Source organism: Aythya marila (assembly GCF_965140915.1).
Source record: "Aythya marila genome assembly, chromosome: 1".
NCBI lineage: Eukaryota > Metazoa > Chordata > Aves > Anseriformes > Anatidae > Aythya > Aythya marila.
Genome location: NC_139042.1, coordinates 199681969 through 199699399, shown reverse-complemented (window position 1 = coordinate 199699399; position 17431 = coordinate 199681969). Strand labels below are relative to the sequence as shown.

Here is a 17431-nt window from a genome sequence, read left to right as displayed (position 1 = left end):
AACATATGGTAACACAGAATATATATATATATATTTTTTTTTTCTGTATGACCAATGAACCATTTTGAAAACCTGTTCTTTTTTGTCCCATGAAGGTTGGGAGGTGGCTGGTGACCACATCCAGAGTGGGGCAGGAGGCTCTGATAATGACTACCTTATCTTGAACCTGCACATCCCAGGATTTAAGTAAGGAACAGGATTTTTTTCCATTTATTTCTCATTTACCTCTGCCTCTTACACCTAGTTCACATTACCTCTAGAATGAACAGAGTTTTCCTTTCTGAAGTGTAAAGATCATAGAATCCAAGAATGGTTTTGGTTGGAAGGGACCTTAAAGCCCACCCAGTGCCACCCATGAGCCCAGGCTGCCCAAAGCCCCATCCAGCCTGGCCTTGGGCACTCCTGGGGATGGGGCAGCCACAGCTCCTCTGGGCAGCCTGGGACAGGGCCTTACTGCCCTCTGAGTGAAGAATTTCTTCCTTATATCCAATCTAAATCTCCCCTCTTTTAGTTTAAAGCCACTCCTCTTGTTGTACCACCATACCTCCTGACATAGAGTCCCTCCCCAGCTTTCCTGCAGCCCCTTCAGGCCCTGGCAGGCCACTGGGAGGTGTCCCCGGAGCCTTCTCTTCTCTAGGCTGAACACCCCCAGCTCCCTCAGCCTGGCTCCACAGCAGAGGGGCTCCAGCCTCTGAGCATCCTCGTGGCCTCCTCTGGATCGCTCTGATCCATCCCTGTCCTTGTGCTGGGCCCAGAGCTGAACGCAGGCTCCAGGTGGGGGCTGAGGAGAGCAGAGCAGAGGGGAACAATCCCCTCCCTGCCCTGCTGCCCACGCTGTGTTGGTGCAGCCCAGCACACAGTTGGCTTTCTGGGCTGCAGGCACACATTGCTGGCTCATGTTGGGCTTCTCATCCACCACCATGCCTTCTCCTCAGGGCTGCTCTCCATCCATTCCCTACCCAGCCTCGATTTGGGTTTGGGATTGTCCCGGCCCAGGTGCAGGGTTTTGCCCTTGGCCTTGTTGAACCTCATGAGGTTCGCACAGGCTCACCTCAAACTTGTAAAGGTCCCCCTGGATGGCATTTCTACTGTGAAAGATCTCATGAATGAGACAAGAAAGAACTTAGATTTAGTCCTGTGTCTCCAGTCATTCCATAGCAGCAGACAATTCTGTAAGACTTTGGTTTTCAGTAGTGTTTGCTTGAGTCTGAGATGCCAGCTGGTCGGTTGTCTGGAAACGGAGAAAAGATATCCCTCTGTTTCTAAATCATCCCAAATTAACCAACTTAAACATGCCATGGAGTGGATATGGGTCCCATGTGACTTTGCACTGCAGCTCCAGACAGCCTGTACAGTCTGTGCTTGCCCTAGAGCCAATGGAGAGATGCAGGAACCTTGGGAAAACAGGACATCCCACCTCTCATGGATCCTCAGATAGGATGAATTACCTTGTGCTTGTGTCTCTTCTTTTTCAGAAGAGTGAGCTTAGACTCGTAGCTCAGACCCAGTATCAAATATTATTTATATTATTATTTATATTATTATTATATTGTTACATATTGCACCTCAAATATTGTGTTCGGCTTTGGGACCCTCAATATGAGAAGGAAATTGAGTTGCTTGATCATGTGCAGAGAAGAGTAACAGAGCTGGCAAAAGCACTAGAAAATGAGTTATAAGGAGTGAGTGAGGGAATTGGGATTGTTTAATATGGAGATGAGGCTGAAGGGGAGACCTTATTGCTGTCTCCGAGTACCTGCAAGGAGATTGCAGCAAGAAGGGTGTTGGTTTCTTTTTTCAGGTGACAAATGACAGGACATGGTGCAATGGCTTCAAGTTGCTCCAGAAAAGGTTTGGATTGGATGTTAGGAAGAATTTCTTCATAAAGAGGGTGGTCAAGCATTGGAATAGGCTGCCCAGGGACATGGTGAAGTCTCCATCCCTGGAGGTATTTAAGAGACGTATGGATGTGGCACTGAGGGACATGGTTTAGAGATGGGACTCAGTAGGTCACGTTGATTGTTGGACTTGGTGATCTTGAAGGTCTTTTCCTACCTAGATGATTTTATGATTCTATGATTAAGATGAATAAGGTACGGCAAAACGCACCTCACCTTCCCTTTGCTGTATCTCAGCTGAGTGGGGTTGTGATTTCTTATATCAGATGAGCAAACCCTGCTTTTTATTTCACAGTATGGCCAAAGAACAATGAAAATAAAAGAGAAGCAAGGAATATATCCATGGAAAGCTCAGTGTGTCCCAGCATTGCTCCACTGCAGTCATTTCTGAGCTGCAGTCATTTCCATTGCAGGTGTTTCCTAGTATTTCTCTGCTGTAGTCACAGGGGATTCTCCAAAGTGGTCCCTGCTGCTGAGTGCTTGGGGGAGTCAAGGGTATTTTTAAGCATTTAATACTTAGCAAGGGAACACTCTGAATATTTCATGGTTTGCATGAAACTCCTGAATGCATCTTCTAGCGGTGAAATGTAGATTCAAATGAATCAGTGCAAATCACTTAAAGCTACTCCTATGTAACAGATTTAAGTGATAAGATTCCCTACTGATACCTTCAAATTTGGGTATTGATTGTAGGGAGGGAACTGTACCATAAAGAAGTCAAACCCTTAAAAATAATCCTGCTGTGCCCAATACTCAGTGCAGAGCTGCTGTGCAGACCTGGTCTCTGTGGTTCTGCAAGGGCAGGTTTTATGTGACAGGATTTCAGTGGTTTCTCTGCTGTACAAAAAGCAATTGGGAGGATTGACTATTGCATGTCTGGAGAGCACCTTGTAAATGTTTCATTCCGTCTCTGTTAAATAGACCACCGACATCAGTGACAGGAGCAACTGGGTCAGAACTAGGACGGATTACTTTTATTTTTGAGACCATCTGTTCAGCAGATTGTGTGCTGTACTTTATGGCGGTAAGTGAGACCTCTCTCTCCATGACTGACGACTGAGCCTGGTATTCCACATGTCACTTTAATACCTCTACATTGGCGTGATTAGTTGTACTTGGTTTATCATGACTAAGATTAAGCATGACATTATTTTAGTATCTGCAGTGCCCTTGCAGAAAGGATTTAATTAATGATCTAGCAGAGTTCCTCCACCGCTTGAATTGTGAGCCATTCTTGGTTGTCTGTTTATTTTAAAAGACATCATTTGACATCAAAGAGCCGAACTTCCCCTGTTAAAACTCTCAGTGGCTCTTGTGTGGTCAGGTTTTCCCCCAGAAGTTCAAAAGCATTGCAAGTCAGGGAATAGGACAGAGGGATGGGAGAAGGCAACTTTGGAAATTTAGTCTTGGTCCTGCCAGTGACCTGGAGAATCTGTAGTACAGCAGACATTTGTCTGTGAAAACAAAGTGCCATTGTTTTTACTTTTGTTATCCATCAGCTGAGGAAGGTAATGGAATGTCTGACCACTCTCTTGCCCCTTCCATTGCAGTGTGATGCTGGTGCTTTTTTTTTTGTATTTAGTGGTAATTTAATGAAATCTACTCCATCTTCCACTGGGTCATTTACAGCTGATGGAGAATAAGAAACAAAAAGATAGACGGCACGTTTCTTTTTCTCACATAAGTATTGATGCTGTTACACTAAAGACACCAGCAAACTGGATATCCAAAGGTGGTAGAAGCTACAATATTTCTTTGAATTTTAATCTTCCCTTCTCTGTACACTGGTACCCATGTATTTTATACATAAACAGAATTTGAAATCTGAAAGAACCATTGTGCTGAATCTGTCCTCATAATGTTCATAATTTGCCATAGGACTTTAAATTAACTGCTGTGGGAATAAGAACATCTTTTTGAATAAACACTTATTCTCAGCTGAAAAATTGCCAGTGATGAAAAGCAGGATGAATATGTTTTCTCCTTTATTAAATGTTAAATGCAGTTGTAAAGTCCTTTATATATATATTAATTACTATATTATAAAATACTAATGTTTAGTATAGTATAACCCCACTTTTTTCTTTTTAATTTAACTGTCTCTGTTTTATAGGATATTAATCGAAAAAATACTAATGTGGTGGAATCATGGGAAAGAAGTAAAGAGAAACAATCCTACACTCACATCATCTCCAAAAATGCTTCCTTCACATTTACCTGGGCATTTCAGAGAATAAATGAGGGCCAAGATGTAAGTATTTCTTTATACATAGGCCTTTAAACACAGCTTTCCTTGGACACTCATTGTGAGAGCACTTGCCTTCCCTCAAAGCTCACAGTCTTCTTGTAAGGGGTCACCATATAGCATCACTTGGGAGGCAGTTGTGGATAAGCCACCCACGCTGAAAGGCAGCTGCATGCATAAGTCAATGCCCACATGCAATGGCATGATGGAACCACTGTGGTTTCTTTGGCTCTCATTTCAGAGCAGGCAGTTCATCAACGACATGGCAAAGATCTACTCCATCACGGTGACCAACGCAGTGGATGGAGTCTCCTCTTCTTGCCGGGCCTGCGCGCTAGTCTCCGAGCAGTCAGGCTCATCCTGCGTGCCCTGCCCGCCGGGACACTACATCGAGAAGGAGACCAGCCAGTGCAAGGAGTGTCCGGCCAACACCTTCCTGTCCATCCACCAGGTCTATGGCAGGGAGGCCTGCATCCCATGCGGGCCTGGCAGCAAGAGCAACAAGGTACAGAAGCTGTGATTGTCTCAGAGTGAGGGGTAGGTTGGAATATAAGCACTCAGAGGGGCAGTTTGACTGCTTTCCTACAGGTATGTGCTTTGTTAGCACGGGATTGTGATTGTAACCAATAAGTCCATTCTTCCAGATATGTCCCTAGTCTAATTTAGGTTTGTACACTTAATAAGATAAAATTGACCACACTGGCTCAAAAAAATGGTCCAAGAAGCTTTCAAAATGCTGTACTGGGACAGTGTAAGAACAGGGCAAACATATACATTACTTTCACCTAAAACTGTCTCAGACTCTTGCTGGTTTAAACTTAGGGACTTACCCAGCTGCATGATGTTTCTGTGCCTTTAGGAACCTGTAACAAATTTGTTTTGTATGAACTTGCCCTTAAACCTTGATAAATGTTTATCACATGCAGTATCCTTTGGCAAGGAACTGCACAGGGGCTTGAAGAACAGCTCGGTTTCATTCATGTTCTTCTTGTCTCCAGCTGAGTTCATATCCTGTCCCCGTTTCTTGAGCTCTGATTTTTGGTTTCCTTTGCAAGATGCAAGTGTAAGTGAGGCCATGGTTCTGGTCTATCTACAGGGTTTTAAGCTGGGACATTGGGATCCTAAAAGCACCCACAACAAAACAAATCAAGAAACTGCATTTTCTTGGACAGCAGAAAGTCAAGGCTTAGGAACTTCAAAGCCCTTCTGAGATGTGATTGCAAGGGACTGAAACAAGAATGGGAATTTTCCCAGGGGAAAGGTGAATCACAGAAACAGGACAAATCCCCCTCCATCCTTATCAAGGAAAGCAGTCCTGTCTGCGCCTCCTTGTTTTAACTCCCAGTTGCTGACTGTATGGTTTGCTGCTGGTTCATAACTGCTCTTTTAATGTATTCCTCTCCTCCTCTGAAGGACCACTCTGCCTGCTTCAGTGACTGCATGGTGTCATACTTCAAGGATAACCAGAGCCTGAATTATGATTTTAGCAACCTCAGCCAGGTGGGCTCATTAATGAGCGGGCCCAGCTTCACCTCCCGTGGGACCAAGTTCTTCCACTTCTTTAACATCAGCTTGTGTGGGAATGAGGTGAGCTCTGCGGGCATTGAGGGCTGGGGGGATCACACTGAGACAGAAACTGGGCTCCCCTCACAGCTGAGCTCTCACCATCACTGTGCAAATGCTTTCCTCTGGATCTTGTCCCCAGTCAGGTGGCCATAAGCAGCCATGTGATGTGCCAGCACGGAGATGACAGTGCTTAAGGTATAAGTAACTCTCAGAATTGAAAACACGGTCACATCCTTGCCTTTTGGCTGTTCTCATGCCTTCAGTCTTTTAGTTCATCCTCAGAGTCTGAGTGTTTCAGTTGTTACTTTCAGGACTACTTTCCATATGTTTACTTCTTTGTGACTTGGCTGGAGATGTTGCTGTCAGCACAGCCCTTGTCACCCTGCTCTCTGCACACTCCTAGTCAGGCTTGCCAGTGGCTGAGGTGCTCATTGCTGACTTTGTCTGCAGCCTTTTGAAGTGGTGTAAAAATGTGTTTAGTCCACAAGTGTGAACAGTTTCTGCTTCTCCTGTGGCATATTACAGCCTGATTCCCTGAGTCAGGGTTTTCCCTGGGATTTGGAGGATACCAGAGCATATTGTCACATACATACATTGACATTTTGGAGCAGTAGCAGTGATGGGTATTACCCCATGAAAGCCAATGCGTGCAATTTACATTAATGTTTTTCCCTGTAAAGTTCTGAAGTTTTTTTTCCATACACCAAAGGGTATGCATAAGCTCAGGCAAGTCAGTAGTCATATTTCTTTACAGAGTTTTGCATTCTTTGGGGCTTAAATACGTATTTACCCACCTGAATTAGTTGTTGACAAACAGATCCACAAAGGTACTCCCCTGTGGATCTGGTTTTCATTTCCAAAACATTTTTCCCTACTACTACAGTACTGTCAACCATAGCACCAAGTCTGCTTGCTTGGCATTTTGGAGGGTCAGGCCTGCTGAATTTGCTGATTTGTCTTTCACTGCTGCTGTTCTGAGATTCTAACATTGGTCTTGACATGTGACATTAATGCAGCCTTGAAGGCTATGTATCAGTTTATGTTTTTCACGTATTCATGCTTTGAGAATATTTTATCTGGTTTAAACTCCAAATAAAGAGATATTCTACAGTATATTATTTACAGACAATATGTGTTTTTTTGTTTTTTAATTTTTTTCCAAGCCATTTTATTATGCTCTGCAAGCACTGTGCTGTCAAGATAAACAGAAAAAAGTGCTTTGTACACAGGTTTCTGATAAGACATATAGCAGAGGTGACATCTTGTTCCCAAGTCTATACGAGGCCTTAATCGGAGCCTTCACAGTGGCAGTTTAATGCTGCAATTTGTTTCTCTTGTGATAGAAACATCAAGTTGTTTCTAAGACACAGGAATGAAGCTCATACAGTTTGCAATCAGGAAGTTTGCAATTTCTCCCAAACTTCTCCACATCCTATCAGCCACCAACAGCTTCCCCATTTTTCCTGGTTGTCTGCAGGGGAAAAAGATGGCTATTTGCACTGACAATATCACAGATGTTACTCTGAAGGACATGGTTGCAGAATCAGAAGATTTTTCCAACTTCGTGGGAGCTTTTGTCTGTCAGTCCACCATCATTCCTTCAGACAGCAAGGGTTTCCGAACAGCCCTGGCTCTGCAGTCCAACAGCCTTGCTGACAGGTTCTTAGGTATGTGCTTTGTCCTTTGCATATTGCTGCAAGTGAATGCTTTAGATCACAAAACAGAACAAACAATAAAACCAAACCACCGTAAATGAGACTTTTTAGTCCCTGAAAACTGAATGTGCACCTGGACCACATGCTTAGTGTGTTTCTGTGGGAAGCCCGCTGTTTGTTATGGTATTTTGGCTCCAAAAACGTGGGAAAGAAAGCTATCACATACATCCCTTTCATCCTTCTCCTGTGTTTAAGATGTACCTGATGTATGTCTAGGATGTACCTGACATGGAGCAAATGTTTGTATTCTGAAGTCCTGTAGAAGATAATTATAGAATCATAGAATGGCTTGGGTGAGAAAGGACCTTAAAGCCCATCCAGTTCCAACTCCCCTGTTGTGGGCAGGGGCACCTCCCAGCAGCCCAGGCTGTCCAAGCCCCATCCAGCCTGGCCTTGGGCACTGCCAGGGATGGGGCAGCCACAGCTCCTCTGGGCAGCCTGGGCCAGGGCCTCACCACCCTCAGAGTAAAGAATTTCCTCCTAACATCCAATCTATATCTCCCCTCTTTTAGTTTAAAACCATCCCCCCTTGTCCTGTCCCAACCTGTGCAAAAAGTTGCCCTCCATCTTTTTTTTTTTAAGTCCCCTTTAAATACTAAAAGGCCACAATGAGGTCTCCCCAGAGCCTTCTCTTCTTCAGGTTGAACATCTCCTGCTCTCCTAGTCTGTATTCAGAGGAGAGGTACTGCAGCCCTCTGATCATCTTTGTGGTCTCCTCTGGACCCACTTTAATATATGTGGATGTATTTTAGAGAGGAAACTTGTCATGGATGTTGTCTGCACTGCAAAGGATTGCATTTAGGACTGCAGAGTAAATCCTTCTCAGCTCAGCAGTGTTGCTTTACCATGGGGGCAGAGTAGGGAGCAGTCCAAGATTCAGCCCCGGGGTCAAACTTTGTTTCTGAACTGTGAAGCAGATCTTGACAAATTCCATTGCTTTTACTGCTGGTTCAGTTCAGCTGATGGCACTAGCAGAAGAGTAAGGGCTCACCCTCATCCTTTGTTTTCCTTGCCTGTATTAATCACTCTTCCCAAGTTTCGTCTTGAGGGTCCCATGGTGCACAGAATTTCAGCACAAAAATCTGGAGAATGTAACTAAAAAGAACTCATTTTCTTTCATGTTTCCTGCCCATCTTGTGTAGGGTAAGACCAGTCACTGTAGTAGTCCCATTAGTCCAAGTGTTTCTGCCCATGCCAAGTCTCCACTAGGCAATTTCAGAAGAAGATGGTGCTGGGACATAATTAGGTGAGGAAAGAGGAGGCTTAGAGCAGCATGGGGCAGTGCACACCATTATGTTTTGCATTGTTCTGGCTCACAAGTTCCCAGAGTCTAAGGCCAGATCAGACAATGAAGTCATTTAGTCTGTTCACCTATCCATTTCAGGCAGAGTGTTTGTACTTGCTCCCTGGCGTTGAGCCCAGAAACTCGTGTTTGACAAAAGCACATCTTTGGAAGAGCATTCAACCTGGACTTTTAAGACTGCCAGAAATAAAAGCTTTTCCATAGTTGTAGGTATTTCTTTATCATTTTCTTTTTTTTTTTTTTTTTTTTCCTCACTGGCCAAACAGCATCTCTGCATTTTATTTTTAAGCAGCTTTGTTTCCTGTTTGAGTTTGCTTGGCATCAGTTTTCAGCACTTGTTTCTTGATATTTTTCTTCCATCTCACAGCCACTTTTTCCTTCCTGGAGAAATATTTTGTACACTTGGTTCTTCACACCTGCTCATCACACCCTGTCTTGCCTACTTTTCTCATAAACGAAGCACACCAAGTTTGTCAAATCTCTTGCTATCATGTATTTCTCTCAAACATCTGAATACTTTTCTGAGTCTTTTTCTGCAGCCTCTGTAACTTGTTATTTATTTTCTTAAAGTGTGGCATCAGATTGAAATACTATTCCAGCATTTAATTCACAATAAAGGGAATGAAAATCACTTTCATGTTTGCATTACATGCAGGGATTGAATATCGGAGCTCTTCCAAACTCATGGGATTTCATGATGTCTTCTTAGTTCTGTTGCCCACTCTAGATCTTTTTCAGAGTTATAGTATCCAAAGGATGTTCTTTCTTCTTCAGGACTGGCCTTCATCTCTTGCAGCACCTGGCTGCATTACGATATGTTTAGTTTCAGTGGGACCAGCTTACCAAGTGAATGAAGTTGCTCTGTATTGTATTCCTGTTCCTCTTAATTTTTGTCTTTTCTACACTTTACCAGTAGTGATTATATAGTTACTTGTATATCACTGATGATCATCATGCGTTTTGGGACTCCAACGTCATTGCCTAGAGAAGTCTGGTGTCATATCATATTTGATGACAATTTGCCATGGCCAGATAATTTCATAATTGGTTAGTTAAATATTTTTTAATCCAGAGTGTGTACTTAATTGATATTACACTACTAACTCTTTAATTAAAATCTTGTTGTAATTAGTGAAATACTTGATAAATTTACATAATTTTCTTTAGAAAACAAATTCATCAGCACTCAAGGAATGAAATCAGATTTGTTCAACAGGAGCTGTTCTCTTAAATTCACGTTGACTGGTACTTATTATGTATCAATCCATTAACTATAACTCATCTTCCACTTCCCATTTCATTTAGTCTGCCACATCATATTTGTTAGCCACTTTATCATCTAGTTCAGTTTTGTCCTCCCTGGATTTCTACACCATATTCCCTCTCTATCAGTTTTCTGGCATTTCACTATTGTTAAAAGCTCTGTTAAGGACAAATATTTGTATGTGGGAAATCCCATTGGCCTGGTCACTGTTAGGTGTGAGTTTGCTAGTTTATAAGTGTGCATCCCAAGTAGATGAGAAAATCCTTTTTTGCTAGGGGGCTGGAAGAATGAGGTGTTCAGTCATTGTCTTGGAAAGCAAGCAGGCAGTCCTGATCTTTTCTTAATACAGAGAAAAGATATCAAGATCTTCTGCTGTTTTTTCTTTACTACAATGGTTACATTTTAAAGTGCTTGAAGTTTGCCTTTCCCATCCATAAGGTATATTTTATTTCTAGTATTTCTAAAAAAGCCTCAGACCTACAATTTTTCTAGTGCTGCCAAACACAAGCTTTTCCCTGAAGTCTTTAGCATCCATTATCATATTTCTGTAACTCATAACTTTTGATTTAAATAGAGTTTTATTTGATTCTCTATTCCCCCTCCATTAAACTTGTGCCAATGTTTTTATTTAAATTGCTTCTTTACTGCTATTTGGATCCAAGGTGGACTCTTAGTCAAAACTATCGTCATTCTTGAGAGAGTCATTGTGGCTTTTTAGCTATCTAATTAATATCTTCCAAGGAATAACATTTTTTTTTTCCCACACTTGGTTTTGCTTCTAGTGTTCTTATTTTTGGGAAATGGCACTTAGGGATGCCAACTGTGCAGTTCTGCATATTGAATAGGAATATTCTCTCATTGCCTCCGTTGAATATATTAAGGTCCCTAGGAGCTATCATCTTCCAGTATAGTGAGTAACGAGTATCTGTCTGTTGGGTTGAGATCCAAATTTAAGTTACTTTGTGTTAGATGCAATGTCTTTGATGAGAAGAAATTATCATCAAAGTGATTCCTGTGTGTGTTCTCAGAATGGAAGCCCCTCCACAATAACATGAAGTCTTTCTCTGCATGTTCCTGATGGCTGTTGCAGCACAGCTTATTTTTGTTCTGTGTTGCTATGATGTTCTGCAAGCATCCTTCACCTGCATGACCACCTCAGGAATGTTAATAGGCGCATCGATCTCTGTGCTTCCATGATCACAGGCTCTGACTTGTGTAGAGAATGCATCCAGTTTGCCTGACCTGTTGCAAGAACAAGAAGAAAACTCTTTTCTTCAGCCATGCCCATCTTCCCATCAGTTGCTGGCTGCTACCATTTTGCTTCTATTACAGTTCTAGCAATTGTTCACCTCACCAGGAGGATGCAGTCTGTCCCATTTGTACATCTCCCTCTTTCTGAAATGTTGTAATGCAGCACCAATATTTTCTGTTCTTCTGTTCATGGGATTGAAAAGATATGCGAGAAATTGGGTTACATGAATTTTCCTCTTTCTCAACTCTCCTCCAAAATTCATGCAGACGTGTGTTATTTTACACATCAGCCTGTCATTTGTTCCAAAATTTGCCATCAAGGCTTTTCTATGAATCTATAATCCTTCTGAATTTTGTCATTGCATTTTTTTTTCCTGCAATACTACAGATTGCTCTGGGTGTTATGATTATGATGTGTTAAGAGTTATATTTATGCGTATCATAAGCAAGGCATATGTTTTGAGCAGTTGGTTGGATCACACGATCTCCAGGGGTCCTTTCCCAACCTGAGTTATTTTATGATTCTGTAGTATTTTCTGGTAAACTTAAATTTAGACAAAAGAGTATAATCAATTTACATTGGTGTTCTTTTAGTACTTTTTATTTTGTTTTGTCTGTAGAAGGAAATCAGACGGTGTGAGGAACATACAAATCTGCAAAGTTCAGTTAGAATAAAGGAAAATGTACAATGGTCATGAAATGCTGTTATGTGAGAACCATACCTTGCAGACTGAGAAAATATTATGCGTGAACCCCTCAGAAATCCATTCCTAGCTTGTTCCTTTTATTTTTATATTTTTCTCAAATTTTAGGAGCTACCGTTGAAACAACACTGGAAAATATCAGTATCAAGACAGATCTGTTTCCTCCTTCTCCAAGCAAAGTACCTGATGTGCATTTCTTTTACAAGTAGGTAAAAAATACTGTTTATTAATACCTCTACTTTCATTTGTTTAAAGGGAACTAAAGCTGTGAGAGAAGATCTTTAATCCACCTTTAACCTTTCTCACTTTAATCACTATCTGGCTGATATTGATTGTCACATTGAAGAACATCTTTTGAAATCAGCAAACACTGTTTACTCAAATCTAAATTACACTTGATGTGTGGACAGACAGTGATACCAGAACTTTGATTCATCCAAGTGCCACTTCCAATATCATTGTACTTTCTATACGTTCTCATATATGACTTTGATACATCCATTGTCCATTTTTTTCTACATTAATTTCTTATTAGTTTATTACAAAAATGATACGAATGTTAAAAAGAATTGTTCCAACCTGCACAGTTGTTATTATGCTTTTCCTATTCTTCACTTTCCTCCGAATCAGGAATATCTCAACTGGGGTAAGAACTAGCTCAAATATCACCTCAATTAAGATGTCTACATGCTGGTGTCTACATGTGAACTGAGTTTCTAAGTTCAGTCTCTGGAGCTGTGGGACATTTCAGGTTATCCTAAGGCACATACCTACTTCTGTAGCACTGATTGTCTCTCTGTGTTGGCTTCAGTGATAGTTTTTAATTGTCTATACCACTTTTGATACCAGCATTTCATGCACAAACATTTAAATTTCAGTGTCTGATTCTGCAGACTGAACCCCACAGTAGTGACCGTACTTTGAGCATATTGTTAATTTGTCTTATAGTGTTTGTCTTGCAGTTTTTGAATACTCTTTGCCTTCTGCTGTTTCAGGACAGGGTGATTCTAAAGTTTCTGAGCAAACACTGAGACATCATAAGCCCTCCATCAAAGTTACTTACCATACACAGTGCCAGGAATTCTGTTTTTTAATTGTTCTATCCTGTTTTCTGGCCAAGTTTATTCCTTGGCTCAGCAGAATTCAAACAGAGCAGCTCCCTGAGTGGCATCTCAGAGTACTTTTTCTGTAGTGGAAACATATTTCTGACTGCACATTCTTCCTCTTGTTTCATATTAGGTCTTCAACAGTGACAACCTCGTGTGAAAATGGTCGTGCAACTGTTGTGACGATGAGATGCAACCCCAACAAACCGGACCAAGGAGAACTTTCTGTGCCCAGGTATTTAAGTACTTGTATCCCAGTAGTGCCTCAGGCAACCTTTACAAAATTCATTAGTGACTTTACTCAATAGCAATGAGAAGTGCTGTCTCCTTCATCAACCCACCAGGAGGTGTCACTCATTTCTCATAGGTGAAGGCCTTGCTCTGGGGACCTTTGTGCCTATTGCCTCCCTTCAGACCAACTGCAATTTAAGCTGTGTGGAAAGAGATGTTGCAGGTAGCTCATGATGTGAGCTGTGATAGATAATTCACCTGTGGTGAGAGTAGTAGTCTACCTTGCTTTTAACAGCATGAGGATAGGTAGAAACAGCACACAGATGATACGATATACTGTATCTCATTTCTTATTGACTTCTCCATTCCTAGTCCCCCTTTGATTAGCTCAGAAGTCGGACAGATGTTTTCAAACACTGAAGTACCTGATAAATGTCATATAGTATTGCATGTAACTCATTGATCCTCCAGACACTGTTTAGTATCATGTGAAGTTGCAGCATAAGACAAAAGAGATGAAAGAGGAGAAAGGTCTGTCAATGCTCTTGTCATACACAGCAAAGCAATATTCCATAGTCTAGAGAGCATAGTTATCAATTATTCTCTTCTAGCTTTTATCTCTGTGAAATTTTCAGTCCTTCAAATCAGGATAACAGCTTTCCAGATGACACAGGAAAAAGTCGATTTAAGAAAAAATTAAGTCAATTTTTCTGTATGGATACATTTCACATTTACACAACCCAATTTTGTGCAGGCACTTTTGATCACTGCTGCTGTTAGAACTGATGCAGTTGTCAGGAGCAAAAGCTGTGTGAAAGTCCTGGCATTGCCAGCACAACTTTGTTCTGCCGGCTGAATACATAATAGGTCCATTAGTCTTTCTTAGACTAAGAGAAGATGTTACCTCTTCATTAACTGGTGAACATCCTTCTAGTAATTAACCATGACAGGACAAGTACATTCCATATGGGTGACCTCACCCAGACATCACTGTAACAGCAGCAGGAACTGCTTGTAGCATTCATGTGGAACAATCACCTAGTGCAGGAGAATAGTGAAAGAGGCACACGCTGCTCTAACGCATGCTGGTGAAACACTGGAGTAGTACTGCTGGTCTCCAATGCTTGCTTTTTCTTCTCTTCATTGTAATTGTGTAGGTAGCACTCAGTGCCAGGAACTCTGGACTGTTTCTTTAGACCTTTGACAGTCCAACATCTGTTTTCACTTGTGACAGCACTTTTTGAACGGAAAAATTCTTCCTCCAGATTTTTCCATCTGCTGATGTGGTGGATGTTTACCCATTTATCATACTTACCACTACCAGTCTTCAGCAGCAGAATGTGGAGAGAGGATGCAAACTCCAGAATGTTTCATAAGTAGTAATTTAACTTCTCTGTCCTCCTAGCTCATGCCCGGCTGGCACTTGCGATGGATGCACTTTCTACTTCATGTGGGAAAGTGCAGAAGCTTGCCCTCTGTGCACGGAGCAAGACTACCATGAGATTGAGGGAGCCTGCAAAAAAGGATTTCAGGTACAGCATCCCCAGCTCCAAGTCACATGGGTTCATTTGGGTAAAACTTGGATGCTGTTGAATTTCAGTGTGCAAGTGGACACATTAAGTGCAGGCAGAGTTAGGGAATCTCGGTTTATGCTCTGAGCTGGCTAGGTGCAAGCCCTATATCAGTCAGGAGCTGTGTTGAGACTCGGCTCCTGAGTTGAGACTTGTGCCCATAGCAGAATGGTTCCTGGAGGACAGCTGGGTTGTGCCTGTATGGGCAGGGAACCGAACTCTGGATTTATTCATATGTGCAGGCAAGCTGTTTGTGTAGGATGGAGTACTCAGAGGACTTCAGTCCCTAAACAGCCATAAACATCAGGGCACACTAGGGAAGGGTTCAGAATTTCCGTTTAGAAATTCGTTCTACTTTGTTTGCAACTTTTTTGCTATTGCCTTCTCTGGTCAAATATTTGGAAGTCCTTTCACTGTTTCAGAACTGTTGATAAACATCTCCAAAGCAGGCACAACCTATTTACAATCCCTGTCCAAACCAAACTGTGTCAGATGAAGATCAATAAAGAAGAGGAAGCCCTTTTGCCATGTCTGAACCTGCAGTCACAGTCAAGGGGACAATAGAGCAGACAAATATGACTGCACATAGAATCTGAAAACCTGAAGTACAAGCTTTGGTTTGTTTTTACTGAAAAAACGTCTAACCTAAAACTTGCTTGTTTTCTTCAACTCCGAATAGTTCCTATAAACAGCTTACTTTTTTTTTGTTCTGTGCTTTCTGTTTGAAAGGAAACCTTGTATGTATGGAATGAGCCAAAGCATTGCATTAAAGGGGTTCCCTTGCCAGAGAAAAGAACCAGCACTTGTGAAACGGTAGATTTTTGGCTAAAGGTTGGAGCTGGTGTTGGTGCTTTCACAGCCGTTTTGCTCATAGCCTTGACCTGCTATTTTTGGAAGAAGAACCAAAAGTAAGTACTGCAAATTGTATTGCATATCAAAGTAAGTTTGGTGTAGTGTACAGAAAGACATTTCATGGATTTGGACTTCTGACAATGTTGATGAAAAATGCTGTGTTGGATCATTTAATCCACCAAGATGAGATTTCTTCTGCCAACAGTGGCTGTCAAAAATGCTAGCAAGGAATATACGATAATTTGTTATGGGAAGATTTCCCAATAGGAACTGACTTTTTAGCCGCTGAGATTTTGAGGTTGACTTCAGGTCTTGAAGCAACACTGCTTTGTCAAAGTCTGAAGACCAAAAGGATCTCTCTTCAGTCTACTTCATACTGTTCAGTGGGGTTGAAATAGGTTTTGTGACTGTAAATTTCTCAGGTCTATTTGGGCAGGTTATGCCTGTTACACACCCAAAAGATGCCTGTCTCTCAGACCAAACTTACTGTCTATTTCCCATTCTTGTCCTCTGCATCTTGAACCTCATGCCATAAACCTTCAAACTGTGATTCCACCTCCACAGTATTTCACCTCCCCTTCTATATCCAGCTTCAGCAAACCTGGGTGCCAGCATTGTGGTCCCCACCTCACACTGTTACACACCTTTCTTCACCCCCAAAGCCTTTTGGACAGTGGCGTGAAGAAGATCCTGAGGAAGTCCTCTGGTATAATCTACAGTTTGGGAAGTCTGACATACTTACTCTTGTGGTTTTTTCTTTCTTTTTTTTAAATATGGATTTTTTTCTAGAGACTTCTAAAGTTAGAGAGCTAACCTGGAGAGCAGGTACTGAATGTATTGTTAATACTCTTCTGGTTATGCATTTTTAATGGTTGAAATATATCCAATTCATAGTAATTACCTCAGAAGTAACTATCTGGAAGGCCTGCAGATAATCTAAATTACAAAAACTTTGAATATGGGACATTCATAAAAAAAAAAAAACAAAACACAATACCTGTCTGGCTTTATATCTTCAGGCTGGAGTATAAATATTCCAAATTAGTGATGACAGCGAACTCAAAAGAGTGTGAGCTGCCAGCTGCTGACAGTTGTGCTATAATGGAAGGAGAAGATAATGAAGAAGAAATAGTATATTCAAATAAGCAGTCACTGCTGGGGAAGCTCAAATCCTTGGCAACGAAGGTAAGTAGTAATTACTACTATTAATACTAAAAATAATTATTACCATTATTTATTACTGGATGTGATGAGGCTGCAATGCTAATTTGCACGGTGCGTTGTGCAGCCTCCCACACACACGTCACCCAGTCTGTAGCTGACCGGCTGAGATCCACAGAAGAAATAATGATAAATGCTGTGGGGCATTGAGGAAACGCTCCCTCTTCTGCAGAGAGCTTTCCACAGCATTCTTTTCTGTATGGGCCATGCCCCAGAAGAGCAGTCAGTGGTGGAGGGAACCCTGCTTCCTTGATTCCTACTGGATTCCTCCACTGAGGAAAACACAGCCATTATAGATAAAGAAAATTGATATTGGGAATATAACGACCAGCCAGATGTCTGCCGCTCACCTGGGCTGGCCTCATGGCTGCCTTGAGAACCATAATTTTCAGCATTATACAATTCAGATGAAGAGAGGCATCAGCCAAAACCTGTCACCCAATGCAGCAACCTCCTCTGTATCAGTGGGCAGCAGGAGCACTAAGCATTTTTTCTGCAGCACAT

At 41.8% G+C, this 17431-nt stretch overlaps 1 protein-coding gene across 4 annotated transcripts in view; it reads left to right on the top strand.

Moving 5' to 3' along the window:
• Positions 1-17431, top strand: part of ELAPOR2 (endosome-lysosome associated apoptosis and autophagy regulator family member 2) — a 101551-nt gene that overhangs the window by 79459 nt on the left and 4661 nt on the right. For 3 of the 4 annotated variants that reach the window (XM_082762147.1, XM_082762146.1, XM_082762149.1), the window contains 11 exons: positions 96-186; positions 2820-2922; positions 4012-4149; positions 4385-4648; positions 5557-5730; positions 7187-7376; positions 12055-12151; positions 13186-13287; positions 14689-14815; positions 15584-15762; positions 16726-16891. In XM_082762147.1, the coding sequence (XP_082618273.1) occupies positions 96-186; positions 2820-2922; positions 4012-4149; positions 4385-4648; positions 5557-5730; positions 7187-7376; positions 12055-12151; positions 13186-13287; positions 14689-14815; positions 15584-15762; positions 16726-16891 (1631 nt within the window). The remainder of the gene's footprint in view (positions 1-95; positions 187-2819; positions 2923-4011; positions 4150-4384; positions 4649-5556; positions 5731-7186; positions 7377-12054; positions 12152-13185; positions 13288-14688; positions 14816-15583; positions 15763-16725; positions 16892-17431) is intronic. The other variant, XM_082762148.1, reaches the window with a different exon arrangement.